This window comes from Gavia stellata, chromosome 18 (assembly GCF_030936135.1).
Source record: "Gavia stellata isolate bGavSte3 chromosome 18, bGavSte3.hap2, whole genome shotgun sequence".
Classification (NCBI taxonomy): domain Eukaryota; kingdom Metazoa; phylum Chordata; class Aves; order Gaviiformes; family Gaviidae; genus Gavia; species Gavia stellata.
This window is the reverse complement of record NC_082611.1, coordinates 11,725,275-11,745,268: the sequence shown is the minus strand read 5'-3', so window position 1 is coordinate 11,745,268 and position 19,994 is coordinate 11,725,275. Positions and strand designations below refer to the sequence as shown.

The following is a 19,994-nucleotide window of genomic DNA, read 5'->3' as shown; positions in this document are numbered from 1 at the left end:
CCGCCATCCCATCCCAACTCTTTATTTCTTTGTGGATGTGCCGCAGCCTTTACAGGCCAAGGACTGTGAGTCTGCTACTAGTGCCCAATTCAAGAGTAGTTTTACTCATATGAACAAGGCATCCTGCTCATCAGAACCACAGTCAAGACCACGAGTCCAATTGTTTCTTTAGTTTAAACCCAGATCTCTTTGACATTTGAGGCTAGTCCGTTAGCCTCTTCCACCAAATAGCCACCAAGAGGGAGCGCCACTATAGAAAGCCAAACAATAGAGACAATATACCATATAACATTTAGTTGAACTACAAAGAACTACCATGGCTAAAAGCAAATACAAAATGAGAGACCAGAGGGAAAAAGTTTAAATTGGGAAAATGGAGGGGCTAACTAAATAGTGTTGGCTGTGCAACCACTGCATGGAGATGTAGTCCAGTTTCCCTTCGGGACAAACAAAGGAGGCTGAGCAGGGCAGAACCCTTGTCATCCTTAGCAAAACATGAGGAAATAGCTTAAAGGAACAGAGGGGTCACTTTGAGAAACAAGACTGTCATAGAACAATAGTAATACAGTAAAGGCACCACCCACGCTTAATTTCAGTCTGAAGCAGTTGAAGATAGGCAAAACATTTAGGTGAAGAAAAAGTCCTGACAGTCTGCAAAGTGAGAATTGTTACCATCTGCCTGAAAACAGGAGGACTGAGAGGGAATATTCTGATGCCCTTATTCCCCCAGCAGCTTTCTGTGTCATATGATATGTCTCTTCTTATTTTGGAGGTTCCCAAAAATTTCAAATCAAATAAAGTAAACTGAAATAAAATCTTCTGCTGTTTGTTATCATCCTGCAGAATTCTCTACTAGCCAGAAAGGTCCCATATGCTCTTAATCATAACAGTCTTCATAAATTCCTTGTAAAAGAGTCTTTGTCCCTTATTATATATATATTTTTTGCGCTTTCTATAGAATGGTGTAAAAGTACAATAATAGATGTTAGGGGTTGTACCAAGATATTTGCTCTTGGCTTTTCACAGGTCTAGTGATTACTAATAGGTTTTATACAAAATTCCTCTCTGAAATAATATATTACAGTATATTGTTCTCTCTTTCTTCCTCTGTCTCAAGGCAGGAACATAGTGTAAATGTTTAAGCAGACATAAAGTTTCTCTAGATTGTGCTACTTCTCATCATGGATTTTAGTTTCAAGTAAAAAAATTTAGTCACAAGGGTTTGTGTTCCATTGTGAAATACAAATGGAGTTTATAATTCAACCTTCAGTGTGTATTGCTGAATGGTGTTAACCCACTCTTCGGCCTACAGTTGGCTGGATACCAAGAGTGTCCAGGTGGAAGTTCCTTCCTTTCTTCTGTTTCCTTTTTTTTTTCATTATATATTTTTAAATTTATTTTTTGCCTTTCAGTTGAGTGTTTGTGTTGTGTGTATATTTGCGTGTGGTTTTTAAAGGATTTCATTAAAAAAAAAAAAAAAAAAGGAAAACAAACTCAAACAGTTACTTCTGTCTTGCTGTTAGTTATGAAGTATGGCTGTGGGCCCAAATAATGCTGGCTCCGGGTTGTCAGTGGATCGCTTAACGTCGGGTCTGCCATACCATGCTTCGCCTTGTTTGTGTATGCTTGCCGTCTAAGAGACTGGTCATTGGGATCCCAGGTCTTGTAGTGGGAATTGTAACCTAATGGGTGTGTGTGGATCTTTGCGATTTTGGATTTCTGCCCGTTCTGTTTGGTTAGGCCACTGTCAATCGTGTAAGCTCTGTCTTCATCTAGGCGCACTGGGTGGAGTGGCAGGCTCCCCTTGGCAGCAAGTTCTGCAAGATGTCGACGTTTGGTGTAGAAGTCATCGTTGACTTTGTCAGCTATTTGGATTTAAAAGGGGAGGGGACAAAAAAATGAGCTGGGCACAAGAAAAATGTTACATAATTTACATAATTTTATAATTTAGGTCATGAACAGTTACATCTGTGGACCAGATACAATCACAGGTACATCAGTATGAGAAATCCATGCCACCTCCCACCCATTATTTTCTCTCTGTAGTATATTTTTGGATGCCATTATCTAGGCTTTTTATATATGCAGACAAAAACCTGTTGCCCTTTAACAAAAGACTGTCCCTGCCCCACATCACCCAGGTTGTGCTGATATTTACATTATGGGGACAGGTCCTATGAATCTTACCGCTGCTCATCCCGCATAGTATAGGAAGTTTAGGAAGTGTTCAGAAGTATACAAACTTTCTTGGAAATATTGGAGCATCTTGGGATGTATGAGAGCACATCCCTTTAAATGCAGTGTCATGTGGGTATTTAACCAAGCCAGTTGTAAGGTCCAGTGGTGTATGAGGCAGACCTGTTTCTGTTGAATAATGCCTTAGGGCAAAATGAAGAATGGGATCTGTTCTTCTAAATGGTTGGAAGTTCACTAATGCTTTATGGGGCTGAAAATACTTTGGGTTGCTGAAGGTTAGTATTTACCCTGTGATTTTACAGACAATGGAAATCCTAAATTCCAGGTTCCAACGTAATTTTCTGGGGCAAGCGCCACTAAGAAATACAGCAAGAGCCCTGCCAACAAATACTGCATTGCAGTTCTCAAATTAGGATTTTGCTCTCTGCGATTTTCTGGACAAGTGTCTTCCAGTGCATGCTTTTGCTCAAGTTTGAATGTTATTGCTGGCATTTATTTGGCCTTGCTTAAAAGTATGAACCATGCTCAGTAAACTAAAGGCATTCTGCAGCAGTCCAGCAACTCATTTAAATTTTGAGACTGAGTATCAGGGGTTTAAGGGGAGCTTAACTGAATTTCATTTTTTAAAATCTTGCCTTTTAGGTACAGAGGGTTTATTTACCCCCTTCAAAAATCTAGATTTTGATTTAAGATAGTGTCAAATATGTAGATCAACTGACACGGTGGTGTGTTAATCAGCAGTGATATGCTTTGAATATATGATCGTGTCAGCCTGGATTTGACTTTTGCTGTGCCCTGGCTAGATCCATCCATTTTCCTTGAAGCTATGCCATGTAAGGCTTCTCTGTAGAAGTCTTGTACATGTAGCTGTCTGAACAGCTCAGCTGCTTTTGCCTTCATGATGAGTAGGTTTTTAATTCCCTGCACTGCTTTTGTTTATTCTCCCTCTTTTTCTCTCTCCCCAGTATTTCTAGGAGGCTTCTGTTGCAATCTGAGTTTTCTCCTTCTCTCTAGTTCTGAACTGGACCTTTATGCAAGGCAGTGAAATTCCCATGAGCACCACATTAATCTTCAAGATCAGGCTTCAGTTCCACATCCCCTTTGTCTTGGCCCCTGAACAGGGAGGAATATTACCAAAAGCAGTTGCTGTTTATCATCTCATGACATTTTTTGTGTAATGACTGTGGGACTGTACTTTGCTCTTAAATCCTTAATTTTATCATTAAAGAGGTGTTTCCTCTTTGACGAACTGAAATTGCTCTTATTTGTGCTGTAAAATTAGGCTTTGTATGTTTTACCCATCTCCATCTGTCTCGTTTTTTAATTGATGAGTGAATGCTTTTCTATAGTATACAGGTGTCTTCTGTTTTAAACAAATCACAGAATGTAGATAATGGCCTATTCTAATTTCAGTACAGGATGTGCAGTTGCAATTGCTGGTAGACCTGTAATGTGTTACAAAGAGAACCTGCTAAGTTCTGCTTTGATTTTGGGGTGAGTTGTTTCATTTAGAGATCTGTAATCTGAAAGATGAAGAAGTTGTACCTGTTTCTCCTTGGAAGAGCTTTTTCCAGTTCTAAATGTGGCTTGTTCTTTTGATTTGTTAATATTCACTGAATGCCACAAAACAGTCTTATATACAAGTTGAATAAAACAGGAGGGAAATGCAGTCCGTATTGCAAATTTCCCATTAATCTGTTATCAATAATTGAGAAAAACAGTTGCAAAAAAGGCATTGTGAAAATCCACACAGCTATTTATTTGTATAATTTTTTACATCAAAGGCACTGCAAGTCAGCTGGTTAGGGGAGCGAGCTTCTATATCTTATGACTTAGACCTTGTCTATATATGAAAAGTCACACTAGCTTATATAATTCAGCGTAGTTAATTATGTCCAGCTCCTAATATAGATACGTTTGTCTGACTATTTCACATTTAAATTGGTTTAATTTGCATAGAAAAGTTAAAAACTAAGCTAATCTCATGTAAGGATAGACTAAAATTGTAAGTTTGTACTTTTAATTTGATCTTAGTTAAGCTGCAGCAATTTGTCTTACATAACCAAGATCTTCGATGATCAACTACAAGGTTAATGATGATTTCTGTTTAGAAAAATAACTGTGGAGATGCAGTTATATAAATAATGACCAAAAAATGCAGATATTTGCATTGCCTGATTTTTCATGCCATTTTTCTCTTTTGTATGGCTAGGTGAAAAAGGCCACAACAAGCACAATCTACGTTCTTGGTTTCTTTTTATTTTTTCTCGCTTGCACCTTTTCCCACTGCCAGCAATGGTCCTGGATCTGAATTTTGTCAGTCATTAGATATGTTACTCAGATCTCCAAACACATCAAGATTGATGTCCTCACAGAAGAGTAAATTGCATTACTGTTGCGTATAAACACCCCCACTGTAAAAACTAAGCAAAGAAGAAATCAGCCTCACAAGGACTGTGCCTAAGACACATCTGTGAGTGATTTTGCTCTTTATTATGCTATGTTATATGTAAAATTTTCAACTCTTTATTTGTTGTTTTACAGAAGATCATACAGTAAGTGAAATGATTAATTCTGTAAATACGGTTACATTAAAGTTGCTTTAACTAATTCACACCATAGTCCTTTTCTAGGGACTTCTCAACTGTTTTCTGGAAACAGGGCTTGAAGAGAACAAACCACACTTTGATGTGTAAATCCTTGTCAGCAAAGTCAAGCAGAAAGCTGGCAAACATATGACAAATGGCTGATTGCATGTGTTTTGTGTGGCAGTGACAGTGTGGGAGAGCTGCTGTTTGTATTTGTCCTGGTCAAATAACGGTTTGCAGGGTTTTGTCTGAGAATTTCTTATGTATGCCTAGGAGTTAAACAGTGAAAGCCAGCCTTTTTATCTAATGTTTTAACCTCTTTAAAACAGTCTTCTTTCAGCATGCTAGTGCAGGCTTACACATAGGCATATGTACCAGAATTGGGGGGGGGGAAATACCCTTGTAGCAGATATGTAGCAAAAAAAAGCATTGATAAAACCAAATTATTCAGTTGTTCAAAAGGGCTTTTGGCAAGTCTTGAAGCAGTCCTCATTCTTGCATACTGACTAGATTATAGGTTTTGTAATACCAGTGTGCTGTGCCCCAGTGTGAACGACCTGGTGCTAGTATAGTGCAGAAACAGGTTTTTTTACTTCAAAGCAGAAAAGATTCAGAAGAGTAATACTGAGCATGCTTTTGTAACAAATATTTTATTAAGAAAAGCATATTTATAGTATCCTGATGCCAACTACTTCAAAAATCAACTGTGAATCTCAGGAAGTTCATTATTCTTCTTAACCAGCCCCTATAAATAATATAGCCCCTATAAGTAATATAATATTATTATGTTATAATAATATAATATATAAAATAATATATAAAATAATTTATATTATTTGTAAATAATATAAATAATAAAAGGACTTTAAACATGCAAAGAGACATTTTGGATTTGCAGGGTGGATTTATTATGTGACCTTGGGTATACAACTCAACTTCCCTCTGCCTTGGTTTCACGAGCTGTAAAATGAGCTGTTAACACATTGGAGGAGGTAGTTAAGTGTTATGAAGATTAATTGCTATTTGTAGAGTATACTGAGTTTTCAGATGAAAGGTGCTATAGAAGTGCCTTTTGCATTGGCTTCTGTATATAAGTCAGTAAAATAGGATTTAAAGATATCACTGTCAAGTTTGCAAAAGGAGTAAAGAATTAGAACTGCAAAATGAATTGCCAAATGAACAATAGTAAAAGAAGGGCTTTAATTCTGAGTGTTATTCTTTGTGTTCCCTCCCTCCAGTCATGGCAGCTAATTATACAAATGTTCTTAGTTTCAATATTTTTGTAAGGTTTTTACTCTTTTAAGACTGACAAATGCACCCACAAGTTTAGTTACTGTTGTAGCTGTTCATCTGGAAAAAATGTGGAAATATGAAGTTTTTCCAACCTAAAGCGTGTGCCTGGGAGGGGGGACAACTTGGGCTTTTGTTCCTGCTGCACATGGAATTAGTAACTGACAAAATATAGAAACAGCACAAGGATCAAAAAGCAGGACTTCTCCCTCCCAGCTGAGTGCCTTAACTATTAAGCTAACGAGATGCTTTCTCTTCCTTCGTCTTTCTAGACTAATGAATCTTGAATTTTCTTCTGCTTCACAGCACAAGTTCATCAGGATGTGAATCTGGGTGGGGACCATCCTAGCAGAAGCTGGGATGCACCTTGCTGGGTAGGGAATGTAGATTTAAATCCCACTCATTTGGAGCAGTTGTACAACCATAAGCCTATCATCTAAGAAGTGGATCACTCCACTCCTTACTCTTATCTGAATCCAACAATGCCTTAAAGTGACCACAACTCTCTGTTTCATTTTGATTTTGACTTTGCCGTATCAGTGTCAAATCACAGAATCACAGAATTGCTAAGGTTGGAAAAGACCTGTAAGATCATCAAGTCCAACCGTCAACCCAACCCCACCATGCCCACTAAACCATGTCCCACAGTGCCACGTCCACACGTTCCTTGAACACCTCCAGGGATGATGACTCCACCACCTGCCTGGGCAGCCTGTCCAGTGCTTCACCACTCTCTTCGTGAAGAAATTTTTCCTAATATCCAGCCTAAACCTCCCCTGGCACAACTTGAGGCCATTTCCTCTTCTCATTCCTTCATGGGAAGTCTGGGACACGCTGGATTTCCTCTCCAGTGGCTGTATGCAGCTTATCAGTTATGTTATTCCTAAAATAGTCAGAACTGTAGCTTGATGGTTTTTATAGCAGGAATTAGTTCTTGCTCTCTAACCAGCCACGAACATTATGGAGTCGTCAGTACTCATAGGTATATGTCACAAGATTGCAACCCTCTTTGCCCTTGACCAAAGAGCGTTTACATAAAAACTGTCTCAGATTGGGACCCTTGCCTTATTCCTTGAATTTTGACTTTGAAAGGAGATGGCTACCAAGCTGCTTGGGATAGCAAGGTCATGGGAGTGCCTAGGAAAATTTCAATGAGTTTAGGCTCATCTATATGAGGTGGCCAGAAAGGAATGGGCTTTTGATGGTATGGATTCAAGTTTCACCATTCTGCCTAAATCTGTCACTAACAGAGACAAGCTTTGTTCTTTTGCTTATCGATGGTTGGCCATGACCAAACTTGGAAGTTTCACATATTTCTTCATAATCCACAGCTATATAACAAAAGCATGTAAACCAGTAAGCCGCTTATAGACTAAACACCACGGATGAAAACATGTTTTCTTGAAAATCGGTCGCAAAAATCCTTGTGGCTGTAATAAGGCCAGGATTTCTCAGTGCACTTATTTGAGTTTATGCTATCTGTGCTGAGAGGTGGCCCTAAAGCTATGTAATATTGTTCTGCTCCCTAGGCTAAGTAGTCTTCAAGGTGGGTACGTAACCACTTTTGGCATAAAGAATTGTGTGAACATACATTAGCATTGTGTAATGCTTTCTTTTTCTTGTAAAATATTGCAGTTACAAGCATTTCTGTGTGGAGAGTACAGCTAAATAAGGAGGTCTTGCGTAATTCTGAAGCAGTATTTTTTTACTCTTTTCCTCATTGACAATCCTCTTGTCTTTGTGGGTCCATAAAATGGCTCTGAACTCTTGCACCACTTCTCACAGCTATGGGAGAAGTGTAGAATCCTGAAAGAAAATTATGTCCTACAGCTTTTGTGAAAGTAGGCATCTAGGAGTGGGAAGAAACCTCTGAAGTGAGAGAGGAGAATCCACAAAGGAGTGAGCCCTTATAAAAGCTCTAAAGACATTTGGGGAAAAAAAAAAAGCTTCAGTGAGAGCTTGCAGTCACAGTCAGAAGATACAAAAATATATAGGGAACCCTGTTTTTCAGTAGATGTTTCACAGAATTGTTTGTTATCTGAACATATTTTAAGAACTACTTTGTGAAATGCAGAGCTTTATTCTAGCCACAAAGAGAATGTATTTCAAATTTAGGGCTAGAGATACAGAAAGCAAGCCAATGGAAAATGCTGGGGGACAGGATAGCAATGAAATGACTACAATGACTCACCAGATAACAGCTAAAATACACTAACTGCCTATTTGTAGATGTTTTCTGTGTAACGGTAAAGCTATTCCTATGTAATATTTAACAGTTTATAACAAGGTTTTGCTGCTACAGCCATGACTTTGCTGAGACGTTAGTGTAGTTACCTGAAGCTATGGAAACCTTACATTACTCTCTCTAAGTAATGAAAGTGAAAACTCAAGGAAAGACAAAAGGATAATGAATCCTGGCTCAAAGACAACACGAGAATTTTGCCCAGGGAAATATAGGATGCTGCCTTTGGTGATGCTGTTATTGATCCTGTATGAATGTGTGATAGCTTATTCATTTGCTTTTCTAAACTGGCATCTAAGACAATGTGTTCAAAGGCTTCCAAGATATAAGCCAACTTTATGTGAGAGTTTTTGCAGGAGTTCATCTGAAAACCAAAGTATCATTTCCACATTTCTTGGGTAAGGGGAAAAAACTAACATGGACTGAGTTCAGATCAGCTGTCCCCAGGTATGAATTGGATCCAGTAAATTCACTGAAAAGTGTGTTCCATCCAGTAAAACATATAACTAATGACGTGTCTTTTGAATGAAGGGGTTCACCAGGCATCATGGAGCATAGAAGAATTTGCTTTGCATAACATGAAGTCTGTTGGAAAACAGAATACAGAGAGATATTGCAGGTAGACACAATTCTCTTCATATAATGCCGGCAGTGGGTAGAATGATATGATAGACCTGTGTGTGGCCAAGAGGAAAGAATGTAGCTGCTTCACGGTTGGTCACTATCTGTTCTCATCTCATCGGCACTGGAGTGGTTGTGTATAAGGTGGGGCAATTTTAAACCATACTAAATTCTAAGAAAGGGTGAAGACCAATTAAAATAATTTTTGCATCCCTCCTTCTCCATTCTTGTATTGAGCTCTGAGAATGCAGAATTCAGCCTGTGGGCTGTAATGCATTGATTTCTGTCCTAAATATTAGTCTTTCTTCCCCCAAAAGTTCTAACACCAGTTTGCCTTTATTTAAGACATTCTGAAAAGGAAGATAATATTTTATGTCTGTGGATTCTTTCTCATAATTTTTATTCCCTATTACTGATAGAGGTAAAGAAAAATGCATAATGCATAGAACCATTCAAAAATTACTTTCATAATTTTGGTAGAACCTACTTTTTGTGGCTCTGTGTTCTTCCTTTCCCTGGCCCCCTTTACCACTTTATCTATTTATTCATTTCTTATAGTGATCTGGAGAAAGACCAAGCATGAAAAGACATATCATACCAACCTTTTCTTCTGCAGACTTTGTTTGAAAGGAGCTTGTCCACCTCCAGACACAAGACTGCATTTTGTTTTCTCAGTGAAATAAAATTCTTCTTTCGTGATATGAGACATGATGAAACATAAATATGTAGGCCCAAACATCTCTTCTATCGATTACTTTCATGACAGTTTCTGAAAGGCTGAAGAGGCCAGAATATTTCTGCGTTTTGAAATGCATTAGGAATGGTTTAGAATAGGAATGTAATTAGACTTGGTAAGTAGAGCCTCCAGTCTCAGCAATGTTCTCTTTATCCACCACAGGCAGCGAAGGCTGCTGCTTGGCTGGGAACGCTGAGATGGAATTTCATTAACTCCTCAGGCACCAGACATCATGTGTGGTACCTCATGTACAGGGATGCAGTTCCCTGGAACATGAGAGTAGCCATGTGTCTGTGAGCAGAAGCACCCCTCTTCTGACAACCTGCCAACAAAGCACAGCACTCCAGAGTCTTTTTTTCCTTTTTCTTTTTACAAATATTTATTTACTGTGTAGTTTAGGCAGGTTTCTCTTTGGACATGTAAAACAGATTTTCCAGCTGGGCTTTGTATACTTGACTGCATTGATTTACACAGTATTAAATTGCAATATTTATGATTCAATGTTGCAAAGTGCTGCAGTGATATCATGATTTGGTTTTGGTCAAAATACTTCAGACACACGCACATTGTACCTAATGTAGAGACCCATGCCATGCAGAATACTTCTATCTAAGCAATGTAAGAAAACCAGAGCTTTTCTTATTTACCAGAATCAATAGGTTCTGTCAGCCTGGAAACAAATGGTGGCTACATCATGTTATTGTAAATGTTTCCAGGAGACCTGAAATCTGTTGCATGCAGATAGACAAAGATCACACTACTTTGTTATTTCCTCAAGTGACTTAACATTTTAAATTCAAGCATCAAGATGTTAAATTGCTGGTTCAGTATTGTGCAATGAATGATAAACTTGAGAAGGAAGTAAGATTGCCAGTTCTATTCTTGAACCAATGGATGAAATTGTAAAAGATGTCTAAGAGAATGATATATTCAAATCTCTGACGTTTCTTTGAAAATGCAGCCAGTGGCTGTCCTGTAACTGTAAATCTGTTTTTTTCATTATTTTATTTATGTATTTATTTTTTCCCCTAAAGGCCTCTAAGCTCATGTCTTTTTATGGCATCTACAATGGCAAATAAATATGAAAAGTTCTACTGTGAAATATTTATTTTGTTTTATCTCATTCAGGCATATTTATCAGTTTGAGTTTTACTGGAAACCTTATATATGGTAAGAAAACTTGCCTTTTGAAATAGAAACTGTCTAAGGAGTCATGCTGTCATGCTTAACTTCTGAATAAAGCATAACTGCAGCATAAACTGATTATAGGAAATGAGGGTTTGGCTTGCTTTCTAAAAATGCTGTCCGAAGCCAAAGAGGTTAACACTTAGGAGATTTGCGTAAAAGGCTGCTTCCACTTCTTCCTTCAGTAATCTTCCTTGCTTTTTCACTGGGTAGTTTTTAATGCTTCTCAAGCAAATCAGTTGGGACAAATCTGATTGTGTCAAAAGTTTGCAGCAATGCTTTCATACATCAACAATAATACGAAATTGTTTGTAACCTTTTTGGTAAGTGACAGCCTTCAGTTTGTTTAAGGGCAGGGCTTCCTAACTATTCCAGGAGCACTGCTTCATTGTACTTTTGCAGAAAAAGTGTGCAGTCATGTGCAATAACAGGACTACTGCTGTAGTCAGAGTAATTCAGGCAGCCCGCACACAGCGGTGTGCCTTGCTCCTGGGACTGGTCCACAAACCAGGTGGACTGTCCTGGCAGGCTTGCACACTGAGTAGTATGTGGATCACGTTGGAAAAAAATTCACAGTGTTCTGCAATGTGATTCAGCGTCTAAAAATGTGTGTTTGATTGTCCTTAAGGTGTCAATTTATCTTATTTAACATTGACTGAAAAAGCTGTTATATTCCTGACCACATTTATTTGTAATAACTGTTCTTAGCATGAACCTAATTTCATTTTTTTCACACATCGCTGTTGGCATTCTTCTGTGTGCTGAATTTCATTTTCAGTTTTAATACTTTTTATTAGATGTTTTTGTTTCTTTTAGTATACTGCTGGTTATAACTCCTAAACATATGTCTAAATCAGCTACAAATACTCCTAGTTGTGGTGACGTAGAAAGCTGCATGAGGACACAGAAGACTCAGTTCAGGTCTCTCAATACATGATTAAGATGTGGTTTTAGTGCTGAAATAAACCTGTGTTTTTCTGTCTTTTAACTGGTGTCATCCTAGATTTATACCATTATTTCTGATTACGTGTGAGGCCTGAAGGCTTTTTGAATTGTACTAGTTAAATAAAAAAAAGTCCCAGTGATGTAATAACTATTTTTTTGCAGGAGTTATTTTTATTTGATCTGTTTCTTAACTGCTATAATTTTAAAGAACTTTTTAGAACATTCTGGATTGAAGTCAGGTTTTTTTTCCAAAATTAGCTGTGGCATAAATTGTTTCTATTAGAAAATTATCTTTTTCTATTCTTTTTGCCAGAAGGAATCCTTTTCAAGAGAGAGTTATTAAGCAGGAGGAAAAAAATCCCAAAGTAATTCCATAGCTGTACTTGCACACATTTCCATAGCTGTACTTGCACACATTCAGTTCTGGTTTTTTCTTCTCTTTTCCTTCTCTTCCTGTCTCCCTCCTGTTAGACTGCATGGCATTTGTATTATTCAAGTCTTGTGCATAATTGTCAGAGCTTTCCAAACCAGAGATGTGTGTCAAACTGAAAAGAAATAGTGTTCCCTGGCAATTGCCAAACTTGCACTGTCAGAAGAAAATCAGTTTCATAAGGTTTTCATATAGATTGGGCAAACCCAAAGGCAAAGCAGAACTAATGCCCGCTCTGAACAGAACCCTCTGAGTAGCCTTCACATAAAGCAAAAGCATTTGTGACTGGCAGACAGTCAAGGAAGAATCAGTAATGAAGCTCACTTCAATGAATATTTAATAGTGCGCACACACACAAGACTTCTGCCATATCGGAGTGTTCAGCTCCCATCTCTACCTTTTTTCCCAAGAAATCATAACCATCACTTGTGAAAATGAGAACCAACAGCGCTGAGCTGCAGATCTTCCTCCCCCGCTGTGGCAGGTCCCTTGCAAGGGAAGGTGAACTTTTTGCAGGAGCACCTTCCATAGACTAGAAAGCTTTGCAGACTTTCCCACTACAAAAATTACCTATTGTACTTAATATTAACATTAGGATGGGACAGACTGATATTTTCATGGTGATTTTTTTGATGCTGTAGTATCACAGCTACTACATATCAGATTTAATTTTTTTCAGCTTCTCTTTTCCTCTTATTCTTCTTCAAATAAGCTGTCAGGGGAAGGACTTTTGGAAAAATTAACTGCGCATTACAAACCATGTTAGTGCTCTTTCTCCCTCCATGCCTCAAGCCCTTTGTTATTATAGTATGAATGTGTAGGAGTAAAGCAATGATCTCTGTGGCTTTTATCTGTGTAATTTCTCTCTTAAACACATTTACTGTCTTTAGAACATCCTTTGCAGAACTGAAATAGCAGACAGATAACTGCTGCTATTTATATTATATTATTAATAAGGGATTCATTCCTATCAGTTGTCTTACTAGTCTTCATTGGTATTCATGGGTAATTCTGAAGAACATCACGCTACTGCTGTTGACATATATCCATATACAAAGCTGAAGAGTATTAAAGCCTCTCTGGTTTGAGTTTTTGAATTTGGTTAGAACTAAAAAAAAGTATTTGTTTACTTAATTAAACTTGATTTGCAACAAAGTAATCCTCATAACTGCTTAAAATTACCAAGCCAAACCTGAATGCATGTTCATGTCACAAACATTGTAAACGCAACAGACTTGAATGAAATAGTTTAAAGCTCTGTTGTCCGCATGGAGGCAGATTCTGATGTACTTGAAGAAATAATACTTTCATACAAAAATAACCTCAATGTGAATCAGTAGAACTATGGGAAACAAAGTATGAGTTTGGGAACTGAAGTCTGTTTCTCACTGAGTTTGCTTCCCAAACCCAAAATTCCTAAATTTATTCCTGAATTAAGCATATTGATTGTAGAGGGATTTCAGAATTGTACTCTCTGGCTTCATTCCATTACTCTTGTTCTCTTTGGTCAGTTCTTGGGAAAATTTAAATCATAGCCCTTCCTTTAAAAGCTACTTTTCATTTTTACCTTTTGAGTTTTAAAAAGAAAACATCCTGGATCAATAATTATAACCTGATTTATATTCGAATATTATCAACATGAAAGACTACTCAATAAATTAAAGTGCTCCCCGAAAGCCTCTAGTTAGACAAACTTTTAATTTAATTCAAGAAAATTATCTTCAAGACTTTTTCCCCAGAATTCATCCAAAGTTTACACTTTGAAATAATTTAGAACTTCACTTCCACATTCTATGTGCTGAGTTTACAACACTTTCTAAGCACTGCAGGTATTTAAAAATGGTGCTGAACCCAAGACAGATTCTCAAAATTTCTGTTAATTTTTTGAAAAACATCTATGAGGGGATTTGGGTCACCAGTAAAGTTATAAGTTTTGATAATTTGGCACCTCTGAGAACCACTTGCAGGATACCATGTGTTGAGCACCCATATAAAATTCTTATTGCAAAAATATTGCCATAAATGACCTGCACAGCTAATAGTCCAGGAGTTAAAAATGAGTGGAGTATGCTCAGAACAACCAGTGCAATTGATGTGTAGGCTCCATGGTTGGAGCTGTAAAAGTCACACTTCAGATTAAATCTAGACTTCAGCTGGGATCCCACAGTGTTGCTATTTATCTGCAAGTATTCACAATTGTTTTCATATCTTTATGATCAACCTCTCCTCTTAAATAATCAATAAAAATTTTGCATTGCAGAATGAGAAGTATGTTTATATGTAGATATATGTTTATAGTGCAAAATAAAACAGTTATGGAGAAGGATGTTTAAGAAAGGTTGCAAGTGAAAACGCTTAACATCGTTAGACTTTGTCTTCATGTGAGCTGAGTTTTGTTTTTTATTGGTTCACTTTTGTTTAGTGGTATAGCCTAAGCGTAAAGTTTCACTCACTCATGTCTTCACATCATTTAATGTGTAAAATATCTCATGCATAATTCATTAACGTTTTATAGAAATAGGTATGAATAACCCATGCTTGATTTAGATTTACTAGTTTCCTTCCTGTGGCCATCGCTGATCTCAATAGATGGAAATAAAGCTGGTTATTGTAAGCTTGTTACCTCTGAAGACTGCAGTCTTCAAAGACAAAGACAAGCAAAAGACAGTAAAAAAAACCTGGAAGACTAGCATTCTCTTGTGGTCAACTGGACTCACGTTACTGTTATTCTAGATCTGCCTGTTGTGTGTTATAAAAAGGAGAAAATAACTTTTTGTTTCATTTTGATTCATTATCACAGAATAAGGATTTCAAAAATCAACTAGTTTCCAGAGAACCAACCTAATTTTTAGTGGAAGGGTTTGAGTTCTATATGATGTATAACTACAAATGGATTGTGGTGTGGCATTTATAATCTGAATTTTTATGACTTTATTGGTGACGGTTTCATTTTCACTGTTTTAAAATACATGCTGGTAAGAAGAAAAAATGGCTGTTTCTCCGTTGTAGGGAATACACTATAGGCAACATGGGTGGATAGAATATCAATTTCAAGAATAAGAATTAAGAATGCACAGATGTAAATTTGCTGTTTTGGCAAGAAAAATACGTTAAGAATTTAATAGATCCTTACAAACATTCTTCATCCACCATAAAACTAGGCAGTGGACCAAATTCAGACAAAACAAATTCACTCGGTGTGAATCCAACACAGAAAACTAAAAATCCTGAGATAAACCTAAACTAAATGGACCTGAAGGTCAGATTTCCGTTCTTTCACAAGTTCAATGTGTTATTAAAGTCTTAAAAATGAGACAACGTAGATGGAAATGTTTAAGATCACCTTATTTTGGTGTTAAAACTGCTTCTTGTAAAAGGACTATTTGCAATTTCCTCCCAGCAGCCTAGATGTCGCTTCTGCTAAGACCAACGTATCCCTGAAGAGTTACCTTTTCACAGCTCCATTTATTTGCTAAAGGATGGCACGGGCAATGGCTGCTTGGATGTCTGATTACTTACAGCAGAATTTCCCAGCCTCAGAAAGAATATCACCCTGTAGCTTTTATAGTAAAATGTTATTTCTTTAAAAGGCTGTAAAAGAAGGGCAGCGATGCAGCTGATCTTGCTCGAGATACAGAGGCTTTGCACAAACAACATATTTATAATTAAAATACATCTACCCTACTGGAAGAAGAAATGAGTGTGCTGGATGATAAAATAGGAAAATATTTTGATCAAGACTCCCCAAGCATTTTTTATTTACCCATGACAAGAGTGCTTGCAGGGTATCAGAAGCCAGTTTGGTAAATAACAGAGAAAACAATTAAACGATTTAGTGGAAGCAAGAAAAGGTCTTGAAAGTCTGCACACGCTGGGCAGGATGTGAAGTTTGTGGGGGTATCAGCAGAAGATATAGGTGGAACAAGTGACACTGGCACTTCATCTACTTGGGAAATGGGAAGGCTGAGGGAACAGTGCTAGCAGGGAGGTTGGAAAAGTGAGGCTTGCTACTGAGTGCTTCTTGGCTTTCCTCCTGTGCCTGAAGGAGAAGCAAGGATTAAAGTATGAAAGACTTCCTTAACAAATGAACACTCAAAAGCTTCAAATTCTCCTGCCACACTGAGCTAAGTAAATAATAATAATAAAAATACCAAGCTTTTATGTCATACTTCCTTGAGATAGATCTGTGGTTCCAGTGTTTAATCGGGCAGATTGCCTAGTCTAGCATTATCCATGACACTGAACATACTTCTAGAGATATGAAATCATTAAGTGAATCACCCTCTGGATATGACAAATGATGCGTTAATCTGTACTTCCCTGTCTGTTTTTGTGGTGTTTAATCCAGGGAGCTACTCCCATGTCCCAGATTTTTTTAATCCATTTTTGTGCAACTGTGTATGGAAGTTGTAGCTGAAAATTTCTTTACTCTTTGAAATAAAAGCACAATTCCCTTTTAGGCCTTCCAAAGAAACATGAATATTACCTGTCAGTGTAACAGTGTGGTTGGTATAGGACAGTAAAGTAACGTAAACATACTGTGTCCGATAACTCTGCAGTTCTACTTTTTCTAAAAGTTGACTGTATCAACCCCTGTGAATGCATGGGCAGGCCTTTATCCTGTTGAGTGTTTCCATTTTTCCAGTTACAGCATTTCTTTCCAGCCTTCCCTGTTTTTGTACAGAGGCCCCTGAGGCAGAGCACAGAGAACTATAGGGAACGGTACAGAATCTCATATTCTGGTGAGATAGGTATCAAATTCTTAGGGGGCAGTTGTGAAGTCACTTCTGTTCTTGTAAGACAGATCTTTTATCAGCATAGGGTTACAATAATTTCTATGGAAATTGAAGATCTGAAGCTTAAAAGAAGACACCACCAAATTTCACAACAGACAGGAGGATGGTTCAAAGATAACACCTTAGAGTTAACCTTATAGTGATCTTCCCCTTTGCATCCTTCTGTGTGTGTAGATGTAAAGGACAAACAAACCAGACAGTTTTCTCACATGCTTCACCTTTTTGAGGGAGATGTTGCCTTGTGCATTGGCGCGCTTGCGGCCACAATATTTTCTATGCAGTAACAGTGACCTAAACAGGAGATGTTTATTCTTTCAGTGTCATATTTGCAGAATCTCACTTTGGAGTTTTGTAGTTGCAAGCAGAGCTGGAGCACTGCCTAAAATTTCCTTTGGGATCAAAGAACTGTGAAGCTTCAAGAAATGCTGGGAGCTGTAGACTCAGAGATGTGATGGTGAGTCTGCTGCCAATTATATTCTCCTTCTAGCTTCACTATTTCCAATCGATTAGATCTGATTTCATCCCACAGCAGACTACAACTCAGAGCATCACTGAAGGCTTTCTGGGTCTGAGTTTCAGGGAGGAATTCTGTCCATTGTGGTTTTGGGGTTTTTTTTGCCAAAAATTTCAGCTGGCTGAGTTATCTCATCTTAAGTCATGCCCAGTCAGTTCCTCAAATGTTTGTGTGTGTGTGAGAGAGGGGAAGAAGAAAGTTTATGAAAGAAATATAAAATCATGTTAAATTGTAGAAATACTTGTAGTATCAGTTTTTACATGTATGTCTGTACACCTTTCCAGCAGCTGAGTCATCTTTCTCCCAGTCCTGCAGGGCTTTAGAAAGTTGGGTTTGGGGTATTTTTTAATTTTTGCAAGAAGTTCTAAAGAAAGTCACTTTGCACTCCCTGAAACTCAGGATACTGAGCCAGGCTTACAGAACAATGTGAGTGACTGAATAAATATAACTAATACCTCCAGATAGTGAGGCCAGTTTGAGCTCTAGGAAACTCTTATTAAGCAACAGGATGGACTCCAACTCTTACAGCTTAGCAGAGTGGAATTTGAAGTTGGGTTGTTAATGCTTTTTGAATGCGTCCAAATGATGTGTATAAAAATTTGTGACGAGTTACCTTTGTATGTCCTGGGACTTGAATTTCATGAAGGTGTTCAGATACAAGATCTCCATCCACTTGTAGCTTTAGGCATGTCAGGATTGTTCAAATGAGCAATAACCATTTAAGCATGGAGTAAAAACATGGTTGATGAACTGGAAATAAGAATAATTTATGCAGAAAAACCTCTTTCTGCACTTTTCACATAAATAATCAAATGCTGCAAAAACACTGAAGAAAACCAGGATCATGTCATCTCAAGTGATCAAAAAAATGAAATATCTAAACACTGGGTGTTTTATTGCTACGCAACATTCAGTGACCACTTTTGGTGGGACTGGTTTAGAGGTTGTTAAGCCTTTTCCCTCAGATACAGTCTCTGACATTCCTTGGTGGGACAAATTTAGCACTGTTGAAAAAAGATTCTCTGGCTCAAAAATAGACAAGTAATGGATGAAAAGAGTGCCCCTATCAGCCAGTCAGACAGACTAGAGATGCTAAGAGATAGATTGCCTATCTATTCTTTCAGGAAGTGCATGTTGCTCTGTCTCGTTTCCAAAGGGTCCTCTACCTTCTGCTGATTATTCCCTGGTGGTGTATGTATTAAGGTAAAATTCTGGTGCAGTGAGGAAAACAGCAAGTAAATCTCAACTCACTATTACCTTGTTGTACTCCAAGCACTCATCTGAGAATATAAAATAGGCACAGAATGTCCTCACGTTATTCAGAGATGTAAATGCCAGCAGACAGTAAGAGGAAAAGGTGAATTTGGTCAGTAGCCGCTGGTCAGTACTTAAGGAATTCTGGAGGCTGCAACAAATAAAGACATTCCTAACAAGAAATGAGGAAAATACCTTTTCCATTGAGTGTGTAAGGGTTTGGCTGTACAGTTTGAACTGGTTCACATAAAAATATTTTGCTTTTTAAATAAAATACACCCACATTGGCCTTTTCAACTCTCTTCTCCCCTGTTGTGCTGAATCGGACACTGCAATGCACACGTTGCGTTGCATACATGCATGAACAGTCCAACTTCAAATTGCATTCTCCTAAGCTATAGGATTTGGAGTCTAGGGTGTAGCTTTAAAATAGTTTCCTAGGGATCAACTTGGCCTCACTACCAAGGTATCGGTCATTCTCATTCAGTAACACAATGCAAATTAATAGCAACGGCACTGTTGTCTCTTGTTTTCGCAAGCACTTCAGTCTTAGGTACTGAATTTAATGCAGGTCCCGAACACGATCCAGAACAGAGATTACTGTGACTCGCTACTTTTCCATGAACTGAATTTTCACAGCAGCCAGTCACTGAGGGATGAGAAGCTCATTTCTAAAATTAGACAGCCAAATTTTTAGGACATCTGTAGTTCAGAAGAAAGCAGCTGTGTGGAAATTAATTTAATACTGCCTCTGGTAAAGCATCACTTTTTCAGTTATCTAAACTTCTTACCACTTATGACCACATTATGATGAGTGATATTAATGTACTACAGCTACAGTTGCTACAGAGCAATAGGAATGCTTCTTCCTCCACCCCCACCCCCCATTAAAGAAGAGAATTAAGCACAGTGGACTACACCCAAACAATGGGATCATGCAGAGTAAGAGGCACTTGAATGAATATGGTTTGCCTCAAATGCATGGAGAAATATAGAACACATCCCTTATTAAATTTCTGTTGTAAATGAATCCACCCTCAAGCCACTATCAATGAATGCAAAGGGAAATGGACTACACGCACTCATTAACCTGCTATGGAGATCAGTAAATGCGACTCTGAATGTTAGAATATGAAAAATGCCATCACTCTGTGACATGAATACCAGGTCAGGGTGAACTCAGTCTATGTCTATTTG

General features: G+C 37.9%; 1 protein-coding gene across 1 annotated transcript in view; it reads right to left on the bottom strand.

Annotated features, from left to right (window-relative positions):
- Positions 1–1,494: 1,494 nt before the first annotated feature.
- Positions 1,495–19,994, bottom strand: part of SHISA9 (shisa family member 9) — a 189,301-nt gene continuing 170,801 nt past the window's right edge. The window contains exon 4 of the mRNA XM_059826549.1: positions 1,495–1,865. Coding sequence (XP_059682532.1) covers positions 1,495–1,865 — 371 coding nt within the window. The remainder of the gene's footprint in view (positions 1,866–19,994) is intronic.